This window comes from Lepus europaeus, chromosome 23 (genome assembly GCF_033115175.1).
Source record: "Lepus europaeus isolate LE1 chromosome 23, mLepTim1.pri, whole genome shotgun sequence".
Classification (NCBI taxonomy): domain Eukaryota; kingdom Metazoa; phylum Chordata; class Mammalia; order Lagomorpha; family Leporidae; genus Lepus; species Lepus europaeus.
Genome location: NC_084849.1, coordinates 15,720,333 through 15,733,217, shown reverse-complemented (window position 1 = coordinate 15,733,217; position 12,885 = coordinate 15,720,333). Strand labels below are relative to the sequence as shown.

The following is a 12,885-nucleotide window of genomic DNA, read 5'->3' as shown; positions in this document are numbered from 1 at the left end:
GGGCCTGAGTTTGGCACAGGTGCCTCTGGAGGCCCTGGACCACGTGCAGAAGCCAAGTCCGTTTTCTCCGTGCACACGTGGTCCAGGCTGTGTCCCCTCATTGACGCACTGGCACTGGCTGGAGCACATGCGGCAGGTGCCAGGGGAAGGCCTGTGCGGATTCTCCACAGGCTGGAGGGTGCGGCAGAAGCCTTCGCCTGGAGTAATGCCTCCGGCTGGAAGCTTCTGCCACGCCCGAGGGCCCTGCTCCGGCCTGGGAAGTGGCGCTGGGCGGGAGGGCTGCCTCAGTGCAGTGCAGCTCTGGCCAGGAGCCCAGGGCCAGGCTGGACACGGAGGCCGTGCCAGATGAGAGGGTGCAGTGACCCACCCTGGCAGACTCCAGGCGGGGGTGGCCTCTGAGGGGCAGGGACCACGACTGCCGCCTCTGCAGCAGCCGGGGGGGGGGGGGCGCTCTGACAGCTGCTGGAGCCCAGACAGCCCTTCCCACACCCAGTGACTGAGGCAGGAAGCTCTGTAGAAACTTTTTATTCTTATTCAGACTATTTTCAAAAGAAGCAGTGGTGCGCTGTTTATCTAAAAATATGCCTTTATAGATTTATATATGTATATTATAAAATCCATACATGTATTTACACGGTTGCTACATACAAAATCCCAGCACTATGGTATGTACATATCTATAGGTACATTCTTTCCGCTCTTCCCTGCTGTGCTTTCCCCGGGAGGGAGGGAGACCGACTCAGTGGTGAGCAGCTGACGGTGCCGGGCCCGTGCAGAGGTGGAGTGGCTGCCGCGCCAGGAGCAGAAGCAGCAGGGTACAGGCCTGGTCCCTCCAGGCCTGGTGGGCAGTGTCAGGAGGTGCCCAGCAGTGGTGCCAACACTGCCCTCGAGGTGTGGGGCGGCGGACCACAGATCCCTCTGGGACCATTCTGTGGCCTGGGCTTGCTCGGCAGCGCCAGGAAGTGGCATGAAAAGGTAGGAGGCCACAGTGGGGAGGCCAAGACCCTCCCGGCCCTGGCCCAACAAGGACCTGTGGCACACACTGCTGGCCTGGCCCTGCATCGGGGTGAGGCTGCACTTCAGGCAGCTGGGGAGGGGAGCCAGTGGCCAGGGCCCTTCTCCCCGTGGCTCGGGAGGCCTCAGCTGAGCCCAGGCATCCCCAGCTCTTAGGCTCTGAGGCCTCAGGTGTGGCCTCCTGCCTGCAGAGGTGCATGCACGTGGGTGAGGGGCCGCCTCCTCCACTGGACTCCCTGGGTCAGGGCCTGGGCAGGAATGGAGGCCGAGGCCTTTGAGGCGCAGACCTGAGGCATGCTGGGAAGGGCATCCCTCTGTTCTGCTCCCTGCCACCTAAGACAGGTGGCAGCGGTGCCTGCGGCGTGGGCCGCAATTCACCGCTCTGAGCAGCACAGCCCTAAGGGGCTGCTCTGGGAGGTGGTCTGAGCCCTACTCTGTAACAGGATCTGGGGGAGCCCAGGCTTGGGCTTGGCCGGGTGGTGAGGACAGGGCTCCTGCCCGTCCGTGGGTCGAGAGCAGCCTTCCGAGGCCACAGCAGGGCCCCTGCTCTTGGTCTCCATCCTCGACCAAAGAGTGCAGGCCCTCCCGGACTGATCGGACCGCAGCACAGGTAGGCTGAGCCCCAGGACAAAGGAGGCCCTTGGCTGTGCCGCCTTCTCAGCCACGTCCAGTCTGTCCATCCTCAGGGGCCCAGCTCTTCTCAACTTAGATTTTCCTGAAGAATGAGAAGAGCCGTTTGCCTTCCATGGGGCCGGGCTCGTCCCCCCGCCCTGTGCTGTGGCCCCGGCAGAAGGTATCGGCAGGCCGGCCCCGTTCCTTCAGGTGCGTGTCCATCAGCTGCCGGTCAATGACCCTGTGCATGTCATCCTGCAGAGAGGGGAGAGCGCGAGGCTGAGCAGAGCCCTGATGTGGCCTTGGAGTGGGCAGGGAGGTGGCAGATTCTCAAGGACATGAGATGAGGATGAGGAGTGATGAGTGAGTGGCCACGATGAGGCTTGCCTGGCCAAGAAAGCAGGGCATGTGGGCGCGACACCAGGACACACAGAGTCCACACGACACCTTCAGTCTCCTTAGGGCTTGGGCTGGCTTCTTGGCAATGCCATCTCCCACCTGCCCCCACATCCTCTCGGCTGCCTGCTCAGATAGGGGTCTCCCGAAGCCCAGGTAATGGTACAGTCCCCACCCTGGCACTCGGCCTCCTGGGACCAGCCCTCTGTGTCCTTTGGGGTCATCTGTGGCCCTGCCTGGGTTGCCACCACCACAGGTGCCCAAGTGACCTTCGCTCCCCAGCCCAATGGCTTGGCCTCGGGCTCCTTCTGCAACCCCCAGCCCTTCCCACTAGTTCTGGCTGGACCGCAGAGGCCCTGTGGCAAGGAGACAGGCTCCCTGGTGCTGCCCTCCCCACCTCCGGCGCGGCTCCCCTGCAGCAGGGCCGGCATCACCGTGGTCGGGTGGTCTGGCACCAAGGCATGGCCCCTCCTTTAGCTTCCTCACTGGCTGGGGGCTTTCCCCTCCAATGTGCTTGAGGTGCCTAGGAACGCCCCCCACCCTGAACAGCAGCTTCCCCGCCAGTGGGCTTGGACGCGGCAGCTCTGGCCCGGCTGCTGGCCTCTGGTTCTGAGACTCCATGTGAAAACCTCTGCTCGAGACAGGAGCAGTTGCTCAGTCCCTTCGCCCTGGAACCCTCTGGGCTAACCCCTGGACTGAGGCAGCTGCTGGTATGCACGACAGGTGAGGCCTGGCTTCTGAGCAGCTGCTCACGAGGCGAGGGAGGGCAGCGTGTCCGCCACACCCCCCCAGTCTGACCCAGGCTCTCACCCATGGGTGTCACCCAAATGTCTGCAGGTTTCAGTGTGAGACCTGAGGCGGCGGAGCCCTTTCTTGCCACTGCCCCGTCCCCTCCTCAGCCTCCTTTATCCTCAGTATCTTCCTCCTTCCCTGCATCCCACGCAGCCCTCAGATCCGACACTGCCAGCCTCTGCCAGTGTGCGGCCCCAACTTTGGGAGCCTGCACTCTCAGGACACACGCAGTCAAAGGCACAGTGAACTACAACAGCAGAGGGGCTGGTGCTGTGGCGCAGTGGGCGGTGCTGGCATCCCACATGGGCACTAGCTCATGTCTCGGCTGCTCCACTTCCAACCCAGCTCCCTACTGCGCCTGGGAAAGCAGCAGAGGGGACCAGGTCCTTAGACCCCTGCTCCCATGTGGGAGACCCAGAAGAAGCTCCTGGCTTCTGCCTGGCGCAGCCCCAGCTGTTGAGGCCATCTGGGGAGTGAACCAGTGGATGGAAGACTGTCCCTCTCTCTAACTCCTTCAAATAAATATATAAGTTAAAAAAGTGTTAAAGGTTTTTCAGAAAAGTCTTTTCAAAGCTGCCAATGCTTTTTCCTAGCACCTTGCACAAAACCGCATTTTTACACTGGGCAATCAGTCTGTCAAGGGACTCTCACGAAATGCATTGCCTGGATGCACGCACGTGCTGCTCCTGACTCCCCCCATGCCTGCCACTGCCCCTGGGGTCAAAGCATCCACCTGCGAGAAGGAGACGCTGAGAAACCAGTCAGCCTGTCAGAGACGGGGCAGCGCCGGGCCACACGCTGTGGCAAAGCTCACCGGACATGAGAGTGATGGCAGGCGTGCCAGGGCTTGATGGCAGAGGACACTGCACAGAGATGACGCCGGGCTCCGGCACACAGAACACGGCGGGCCACAGAGGGAGGCGGCGGGGGCAGAACAGCAATGGCAGCGGGGGGAGGGGGGCACACAGGACTCCGTCTCACCTCGAAGGCAGGAGGGGTGTACAACTAAAGCTGTTGACACGGGAACTGAGAAAGGCCACTAGATCAGAAACCAAAGGAGCCAGATAGTAAAAAGCCCTGAGGAAGCAAACTGCAGCCAGGAGAGAAGAGAGAGAAGGGCGGTCAGCGGGCAGGGCCGGCGGAGGCCTGCAGGAGCCGGGGAGCCGGGGCTGGGGCTCCGCCTGCCGGGCTAGAGGGGCCCTGGGAGGGGCGGTCACCACTGACCTGCCCCTGCTCCGCTCACCTCCCGGAGCTGCTGGCGGCCTTTCCTGTTTGGTTAGCGCTTCTCAGGGGACACAGTCATAAGGATGCTCCGATTCTAAAACCGTACCACCTCAACCCCAACACAAAGGCGGCCCCGGCAGCCCCGGCCCCGGCAGTGCCTCTCCCCAGGGCCAGGGCCAGGGCCCGCTGCGTGCTCTCTGCAGAAAGGACGCTGGCCCCTGAGCCCGGGGTTGCTGAGCTGCACCAAGCTGCGGACTTTCCTTCCGTCCCGCGGGTTTCCCGCCCTCCACCCTACCCGCTGCTGCTCTGACTTCAGTCAAGCCCAGAGGAACGCCGCAGGGGCTCTGAGGCCACGCTTCCGCCGGTCACAAACCCTCCTGCTCACACTCCAGCGGCGCCCACTCTCCCAGACTCGCCCCACGCCCGCTGTACCTGCCAGGCCTCCAGCTGCTGAGAGAGGCTCAGCTTCTGCTGGATGGCGTCCAGCAGCTGGCTGTTCAGAGACATCATGTCCATCTTGCACTTGGCGAGTTCCAGCTCCACGGCGTTCTTCCTGCGCACAAACCAGAGCGAGCCTGGACTCCCTGTGCCAGAGGCACTCGGGGCCTCCGGAGTCCACAGGAGGAGGCAGGCTCTGATCTCAGACGGACATAACTGAGCCACGGCCCGGCCCGGCTAGTCTGCAACAAGCTAACCCACTCCAGTGATCCGGTGAAGCCGCCATGCGCCATCTCCGACTCACCACTGAGGAGACAGGTTCTAAAGGGTTACAAGCGCAGGCCGCCTGAACGGGGACCTGGACCCACAGGAGACGAGGCCGTTCACAAAGCCTCCATGCCTCGCCCCCCTGGGACGGGGAGCAACTTGCTTTGAGCAGCACAGGGACCTTCCTGGGATGCTGCCGTGTGCGGCGGTGTGGTCACGGGCTGGCGAGGCCCCAGTCCCCAGGAGCTGGCAGCTGGCAAGCAGGTGACGAAGCCACCGTGGGGAATATTTACTGAACGCACGATGTGCACAGCGGAGGAAAGAACCAGAACACAGGTCTAGTATGAGGCTAGTTCTTCAAAATAAAGACTGCCTCTGACCTAACGGTACGGCTGTTGGTTGGGATGTCCACAATCCTGAGTGGCTGGGGCTGGGTCCTGTTCCACTCCCAACTCCTGATTCCTGCTGATGCACCCCTGGGAGGGAGCAGGTGGACGGCTCCAGTCCCTGCCACCCAATGGGAGTAGACCGAGTTCCTGGCTCCTGGCTTTGGCATGGCCCTGGCCCAGCCCCAGCAGCTGTGGGCATTTGGGGAAGGAGCCAGCAGATGAGAGCTCTATCATTTTGTCTGCCTCTCAAAATACATAAATTACAAAAATTAAAATACAAAAAGAGAAACCTTTGTGTGTTGAAAGGCACACAAAACTCTAGCTGATTTTCTCTGGGGGACATTGATGAGCAAGTCCCCACTCACACGTGTGCACTCTGCATTTCCATACTTGGCATGTTTCGGTGTCACCAGCATCCTCACCATTCCTAAATCACAGGGGCTGACATTGTGGTGGAGCGGGTTAAGCCACTGCCTTTGAGGCTGACACCCCATACAGGTGTGGGTTTGAGACCTGGCGGCTCTACTTCCAATCTTGCTTCCTGCTAATGTGCCTGGGAAAAGCAGTGGATGATGGTCCAGGTTCTTGGGCCCCTGCACTCCATGGGATATCTGAAACTCCTACAGAACCTTAAAAAAAAGCCGCAATGGGAGGGCGTGGCCGGCAGCTCCTGCAGAGGCGGCTCTTGTGGCCCAGCTGCCCTTGCTGGCATCCAAGTGTCCTCACTAAGCAGGGCCAGAGGTCACAGCACCGCCCAAGGGCAGCAGCTCTGCCTGGGGACACCGCCTGCACTAACCTAGGCGCGGTGAGAAGCAGGAGGGTTCTATTCACAAAAGCGCTCGCGCCACCCCTATGGCCAGCACTTCCTTGACAGCCTCCGAGCACTGAGCACTTTCGGTCCCTGCTCTGACCCTAGGCCAGGCCCCAGAACTGTGCCCAGCTCGCCCTCCCTGGAGAGACAGCTCCAGACAGCTCGGCCTGCATGTCGGCCCCACCCACTGCAGCTGCTCAGATAGGACCCGAGCCTGTCCAATGGGCGCTGGTGGCTCAGCTGCTGCAGGCTGACTTTGCCACGAGTGCTGCCATTGGCCCACGGCAAACAGCGGAAGTCCTCGCGTGGCTCCAGTTGCCATAGACGCCTGGTGTCCCCGGACCACAGAACGGCCCGGGCGCCCCCACGCGGCTTAGTCTCCTTTATCCAGGTGTCTGCCAGCAGGTGGCGCCACGAGCAGCCAGGAGTCCGGGGAAGGTGCTGACTAACGCCGTGGGGGCGGGGACAGTCCCCAGGGGCAGGGGGCTCAGAGGAGCTCAGAGCTGGTCATGCAGGAGCAACCCCAGACCGGGGAACCAGAGCTGCAGAAGTCACTGACGATGTATTAATCACATTTAAAAACAGGAATATACCCAAGGGCTAGAACTCCTTAAATGAAACCACCAGTGACTGCTTTTTGTTTCTCTAAGGCAGACTGCTACTCCCAGATTTATTTTCTGCGCTGTGAGGGTCTTTCCCCGACGAGGAGAAGAACCATCACTCAAGGGGCAGACATCCGGGTGGTTAAGCACAGGTCTGTATCCCAAATCGCAGTGCCTGGCCCTGGGGCCACCCCATTTCCGGTCAGGCCTCCAGCTAACGTGGGCTCTGCAGGGGCAGGCATGGCTCAGGTTCTGGGGTTCCTGCCACCCATGTGGGAGAAAGGGCTTCCAGGCTCCTGGCTTTGGCCTGGCCCAGCCCTGGCCACTGTGGCCACTCTCTCTCTCTCTGTCTTTCAAGGAAAACAAATGTTTCCAGGGGAAGAAGATCCTCCCTCCAGAGCCGCCCCAGTCAGACGGCAGGGTCTCCCTTAGGTTGGGCAGCCTCCTCTCCCGCCAGGGGCACAGCTGCGGACCCCATTTCTGAAGGCGGTGGGACTGGACCGGCGACTTGTGTGTTCTCTCCCGCACAGGCAACCTTAACCGCTAGGCTAACCGCCCTCCTCTCAACATTTTATGATGATTCCCAACAATTACAGACACACACTTGAGGGACAACTGTGAACATCTGAACTGGATACCAGGTGGTATCAAGAAAATACTGTTTCTTTTCAAATGGGATCACTGACTTATAGCTGTGTTTTTCCAATGTCCTTCTGGGAGAGAGAGGTTCTGAAGTGTGTATGGATATCTTGTGATTTGTTTCAACATAATCCAGTAGGGACGTGGAGGAGGCAGATGAAATACACTGGCCGTATGTTATTTAGTGTTGGAACTGAGAGATGGATAGACAGAAACATCACACGGACCCCTCTTTTGTACATACTTGCAAATACCCACAACTAAAAAAAAAAGTAAACATTAAAACAGACAAGTTTGTTATAATTAATTGGAAAGCTCTCTAGGAAATGGACAAAAAAGCAAGACATGCAGAGTTGTCTTGTTGATGTCTGAAAACCCTACAACTGTGAAGACACACCCAGCCATAAGTGTGTTACACACACCCATGTATGAAGACACACCCAATCCACAAGTGTGTTACACATACCCACACATGAAGACACACCCAACTTTCAACAGAAGTGTCTATCTGGGGAGGATAGAGATTGGGGTTGGGGGTGAGCATCTTAGAGTTCTTCTGTATGATTTAATTTTTAAGAATAACTTCTTAAAGACCTTTCTCTCTCTCTCTCACTGTCTAACTCTGCCTGTCAAAAATAAATAAATAAATAAATAACAACTTCTTAAAACAAAACGAAATGGGTCATCCCCACTCACTTTGCAATGGCCTCGTCCCGGTCCCTGATGGCCTTCTGAAGCTGCTCCTTTGGCTCCTTGTCCTCGGATGTCACTCTGAGTTGGTCTCTCTCCTCTTTCAGCGCAGTCATCTCCACACTCAGCAGTGTCACCTGACAGGAGACCAAGAAGAACGAACGTGCTGCCATCCCTGCTGCTGGCCTGGGGTGATTCGCCTCCAGGAGGGAAGGAACAAAGGATCCCAGGGGAGGCAGAGGTGGTTTTGTTTTTTTAAAGATTTATTTATTTTACGTGAAAGTCACAGTTACACCCAGAGAGAAGAGGCAGGCAGAGAGAGGCAGAGAGAGGCAGAGAGAGAGAGAGAGAGAGAGAGAGAGAGAGAGAGAGGTAGGTCTTCCATCTGCTGGTTCACTCCCCAATTGGCCACAACAGCCAGAGCTGCACCGATCCGAAGCCAGGAGCCTTCTCCAGGTCTCCCATGCAAGTGCAGGGGCCCAAGGATTTGGGGCATCCTCTACTGCTTTCCCAGGCCATAGCAGGGAGCTGGATGGGAAGTGGAGCAGCTGGGACTTGAACTGGCACCCATGTGTCATATGGGATGCGGGCACTTCAGGTGGCAGCCTTCCTTGCTTTGCCACAGCACCAGCTCCAAGGCAGAGGTGGCTGTGTGGGGTGCGGGCTGGCTGCAGCCCACTGCAGTCCTGCTCCCAGGGAGGGCCCACTGCCTGAAGACAAGACGCCATGTGCTAGGCCCAAAGCCAGTGGCAAGGGGGCCAGGGGAGTTCTCTCTGGCCTGCAGGCCTGGGCCCAGATCCCCTTGTACTCAGCGCTGCACACCACCTCCTCCATCCTAAGACACTCCCAGATGACGGCTGAAAGAGGAGTTCATCAGGGGTCTGAACCACATTTTTACTCAAGTTTTGTTTCCAGCCGTCTTCTACTCAACATGCAATGCTGCCATGCACAGGGCCCTGGGTGGACCTTGGCAGCACTTGGCATGGCCTGGCTCACTCTCATCCTTCCTCACTGAGTTTCTAAGGTCAAAGCTACATGGAAGTTAGACATCTTAATGATGCTATCACCTTTTACTTCTAATCTGTTAACCTCTTCTGTGGCCCATGGCTCTGTCAATGGCACCACAGCTTATTCAGACCTCATGATCAACACAGAGGCAGCCCCTGGTGGTGAGGTGTCCCACCTAGCAGCTCCATCAGCGACCATGACAGCCCACTCCACACTACAGTAACTGCGTGAGCACCACAATCTCTGTAGTGGCAGGAGGCATGTCCTACCTTTCTGTGCATCCCACTGCACAACACCTGTGCAATGGACCACTGTCACTCCTGGGGACATCCTGGGTTTCGAGGTGTCTTGCTGGAAGACAGGGCATGACTCCTTGCTGAGGAAGCCCAAGGGGGACAGACCTCTCCCTTTCAAGGGCAGACTGGGCATTCGAGCTAGATTTGCCAGGTAGCCCAGCCCCTACCGGGACTGCAGCTTGTGAGGGAGTCCAGTAAAACTGCGGGCAGGGGCTTAGTCACCAGGGCAGAAGATGGCTTGTCCCCTTCTCACGTCTCTTTCCTGTTTTGAAGCCAAGTTCTCCCGCCTCCCTGTTGATTCTCTAAGCTATCAGATGTAATTCAGTACATTCTCTTTCTGCTCAAGTTAAGCAGAGCAAATTCCTGTTGTTTGCGACCAGAAACCCTGCCTCATAGAGCTTTCAATAAATATTTGTTGAATAATGGAAGGGTGGGAGTCCCTGCTCAGTCGGCAGGATCAGGTGTGAGTCAGCATGCCTGAGCCCGCCCTCCTGTTAAACACTGCAGACATCTGGACATTCTCCCAAGGTAGGATCGCTCCATAAAGGTCTGCCTCCCTCCCACAGATGTCACCTCTCAGCACACCCCTCAACAGCTTTTTCTTTTTAAAGAGTTATTTATTTGAAAAGTAGATCACAGGGGTGGGTGGAGTTGGAGAAGAGAGACTGGCTGCAATAGCCAGGGCAGGGCCAGGCTGAAGGGATCAGAAACCCCATCCTGGTCTCCCACACGGGTGACAGCAGGCCCAAGCACCTGAGCCATCACCTGCTGCCTCTCCAGGTGCATCAGCAAGAAGCTGGGCTGGAAGCGGAGCAGCTGGGACTTGAACCTGCACTCCAACATGGGATGCTGGGGTTACAGGTATTGGCTTAACTTGCTGTGCTACCACGTCAGTCCCTTCCTGGACTTTACATCGTAGGTCTAATCATCTTCAGACAGAATTAGAGTCAGAATACAGGTGTCCTCCAGAGTTCTCAAGAGACATGAACTTGGCCAGCACCGCAGCTCACTAAGCTAATCCTCTACCTGCGGCGCCAGTACCCTGGGTTCTAGTCCTGGTTGGGGCGCCGGTTCTGTCCTGGTTGCTCTTCTTCTAGGCCAGCTCTCTGCTGTGGCCCAGGAGGGCAGTGGAGGATGGCCCAAGTGCTTGGGCCCTGCACCCGCATGGGAGACCAGGAGAAAGCACCTGGCTCCTGGCTTCGGATCAGTGCAGTGCGCCGGCCATAGTGACCATTTGGGGGGTGAACCAACGGAAGGAAGACCTTTCTCTCTGTCTCTCTCTGTCTAACTCTGCCTGTCAAAAAAAAAAAAAAAAAAAAAAAAAAAAAAAAAAAGAACACCAACTCATGATCAAACAGGAAAGGAACAGTGAGGGTAGCAGAAGTTCTTCTAACACTGAAAAACACGCTGACAGAGGAACGGCACCTGTGAAGAGGGAACGGGGCTGTAAAATTCATTTGTTCCTTGGTTTGCCAATGTCTCTGCCCAACAGCTGCTGGGAAAAAAATATCCAAGTGACCTGGGAGCCATTGCACTTTAAACTATCAGCATCCACCAGTCACACTGACTTGGCTCTGTGGGAGGCATTGCGTCCCTGGAGGGTCAGCTTCTTAGCCCCGCCCCTTTCACTTGACCTACTAGAGGACTGGTTTCTTCTCCTGCTGAAGACCACAGCTCACCTCAGCTTCAGGTCACAGGCCCCTCAGGATCAGATGGCAGAGGGCTGCTTCTCACGTACAAGTGCAAAAGAACTCAACGGTCCCCAGAGCCAGGGAATACATGCACATTCCCCATGCTGGACTGGAGATGAAACGCTCACCTGACTGTGGAGTCGCTGCAGCTCTTCTAGGCTTTGCCTCAGTTTACCCCTCTCTCCCTCCATGAGTTCCCTTAGGGCTCTCGAGTCCTCACTGGTCTGCCTTATCTGTTCTTCTAAGGAGTCATCATCAATTCTCCGGGAGCTCTGACAGCCAGAGAGAGAGTCACCCACAGTGGTAGGGGTATAGGTGTGACAGGGAGGGGAATGGGGAGGTAGGGGGTGGTGGGGAAGACAGTGGAGATGTAGAAGGAGAAAGCAGGGACGATCAGAGAGAGGAGGGAGAAAAAGAAAGGGCAAAGACAAGGGGGGAAGAAAGAATGGTTAGAGAGAGAGAGTCTCTAATCAATTTCAATCTGCAAACCATGGCAGACATTCACTTTCATTTTGAGCTTCAGGAAAAAGCAGCCAAGTTTATGAAAAACACATCTTCCATCTTCTACCATGATCCATTCCGCTGCAGTATCAGGAAAAAAACACCCCTCTTCATCCTAATGCATCCAATACAGGGAGAAAAACACGTCTGTCCCTTCGAAGGGTGTGTCCCTTGAGGATACAGAGTAGCCCGAGAGTCAGTCCGGGAGAGAAGTGCCGTAGTTGGGAGGATGTTCCAGTCTGCACAGGAAACCCAGGAGAACATTCCTCTCCTGCACAGGAGCAAGGCCCTTGAAGTTGAACCTCTCAACTTCCTGTGCTGTGCTCACTAATATTCTTCAATCCCACCCCCAGAACTAAAGGGCTACTTGCACTTTTACCTGGATACAGATTTCTAAATTCAAACTTTCCAAGGAAAGCCCAGTCACCATTGTCTGGACACGAACTGTATGGAGGGAAAGATTCCATTTGCACCCTGGTGTCAAAAAGCAGATAATTTTGGAGCCTTCTGTTCCCTGGCACTCACTCAATTCCTGGCCTGGTAACAGTGGTCAGGGCTCTCAAACAAGTGAAGAGGGCCCGGAGGAAATTCTTGCAGATATGTTAAAAGGTTTCAGATTCAGCGTTGAGCCCACCTTCTGCACAGGGTTTCAACCTCCCACAGCCAGACCCTGTTTCAGGCTGGCTTCTTACCGTGGGCTCCATGCCATCCACAATGCTCTGTATCAGCCTCTTGAGCTCGTTGAGGGCAGTGCGCAAGCTGCCGGCTGGCACATCCTTGGCGGATGAGGTTTCTGAAGACTCGTCCATTGAAGAGTCCGTGGAGACGGCCGAGTCCGCGCTGTCATTTCCTCGAAGGTGTGAGCAAAGATAGCGAACCTGGCAGTAGGCTTCCCAGAGCTGCAGTCTCAGCTGTGACACAAAGAGGTGCTCCGGATTAGACTCCAGAGAACACTGCCACCCGGCCACCTTACGCTAGTACCTGCGCCCAGAATACTGAGCCCCAAGACAGCACTTCTAGGAGAAAGGTGTTACTTATCTACTTACGGATCAACTGCCCTAAGAGTGATGATAGCTATTCTGGGCCCAGAACATCTACTCACTCCCAGTTCTTGTTTCACCTATTCGCTTTTTTTTTTTTTTAAAGGTTTATTTTATTTATTTGAAAGACAGAGTTACAGAGAGAGGTAGAGCCCAAGAGTGAGAGAGCGAGAGAGGGTTCTTCCATTCTGCTGGTTCACTCCCCAGGAGCCAGGAGCCTCCTCCGGGTCTCCCACGTGGGTGCAGGGGCCCAAGGAACTGGGCCATCTTCCACTGCTTTCCCAGGCCATAGCAGAGAGCTGGATCGGAAGAGGAGCAGCCAGAACTAGAAAAGAGGAGTAGCCGGGACCCAAACCAGAGCCCATATGGGATGCCGGCACCACAGGCCGAGGCTTAAACCCACTGCGCCACAGCGCCGGCCCCTAGTCCTTTTTTCTTTGTCAAGTAAAGCACTTCTTTCTAGCATCCAGTCACT

At 56.7% G+C, this 12,885-nt stretch overlaps 1 protein-coding gene across 2 annotated transcripts in view; it reads right to left on the bottom strand.

Annotated features, from left to right (window-relative positions):
• Window positions 1-518: 518 nt before the first annotated feature.
• Window positions 519-12,885, bottom strand: part of BICDL1 (BICD family like cargo adaptor 1) — a 107,410-nt gene continuing 95,043 nt past the window's right edge. Inside the window, exons 6-10 of one of the 2 annotated variants that reach the window (XM_062182141.1) lie at window positions 12,063-12,281; window positions 10,998-11,141; window positions 7,881-8,011; window positions 4,471-4,591; window positions 519-1,881 (exon numbers count right to left, since the gene is read on the bottom strand). In XM_062182141.1, the coding sequence (XP_062038125.1) occupies window positions 1,720-1,881; window positions 4,471-4,591; window positions 7,881-8,011; window positions 10,998-11,141; window positions 12,063-12,281 (777 nt within the window). In that variant the 3' untranslated portion in view covers window positions 519-1,719. The remainder of the gene's footprint in view (window positions 1,882-4,470; window positions 4,592-7,880; window positions 8,012-10,997; window positions 11,142-12,062; window positions 12,282-12,885) is intronic. The other variant, XM_062182142.1, reaches the window with a different exon arrangement.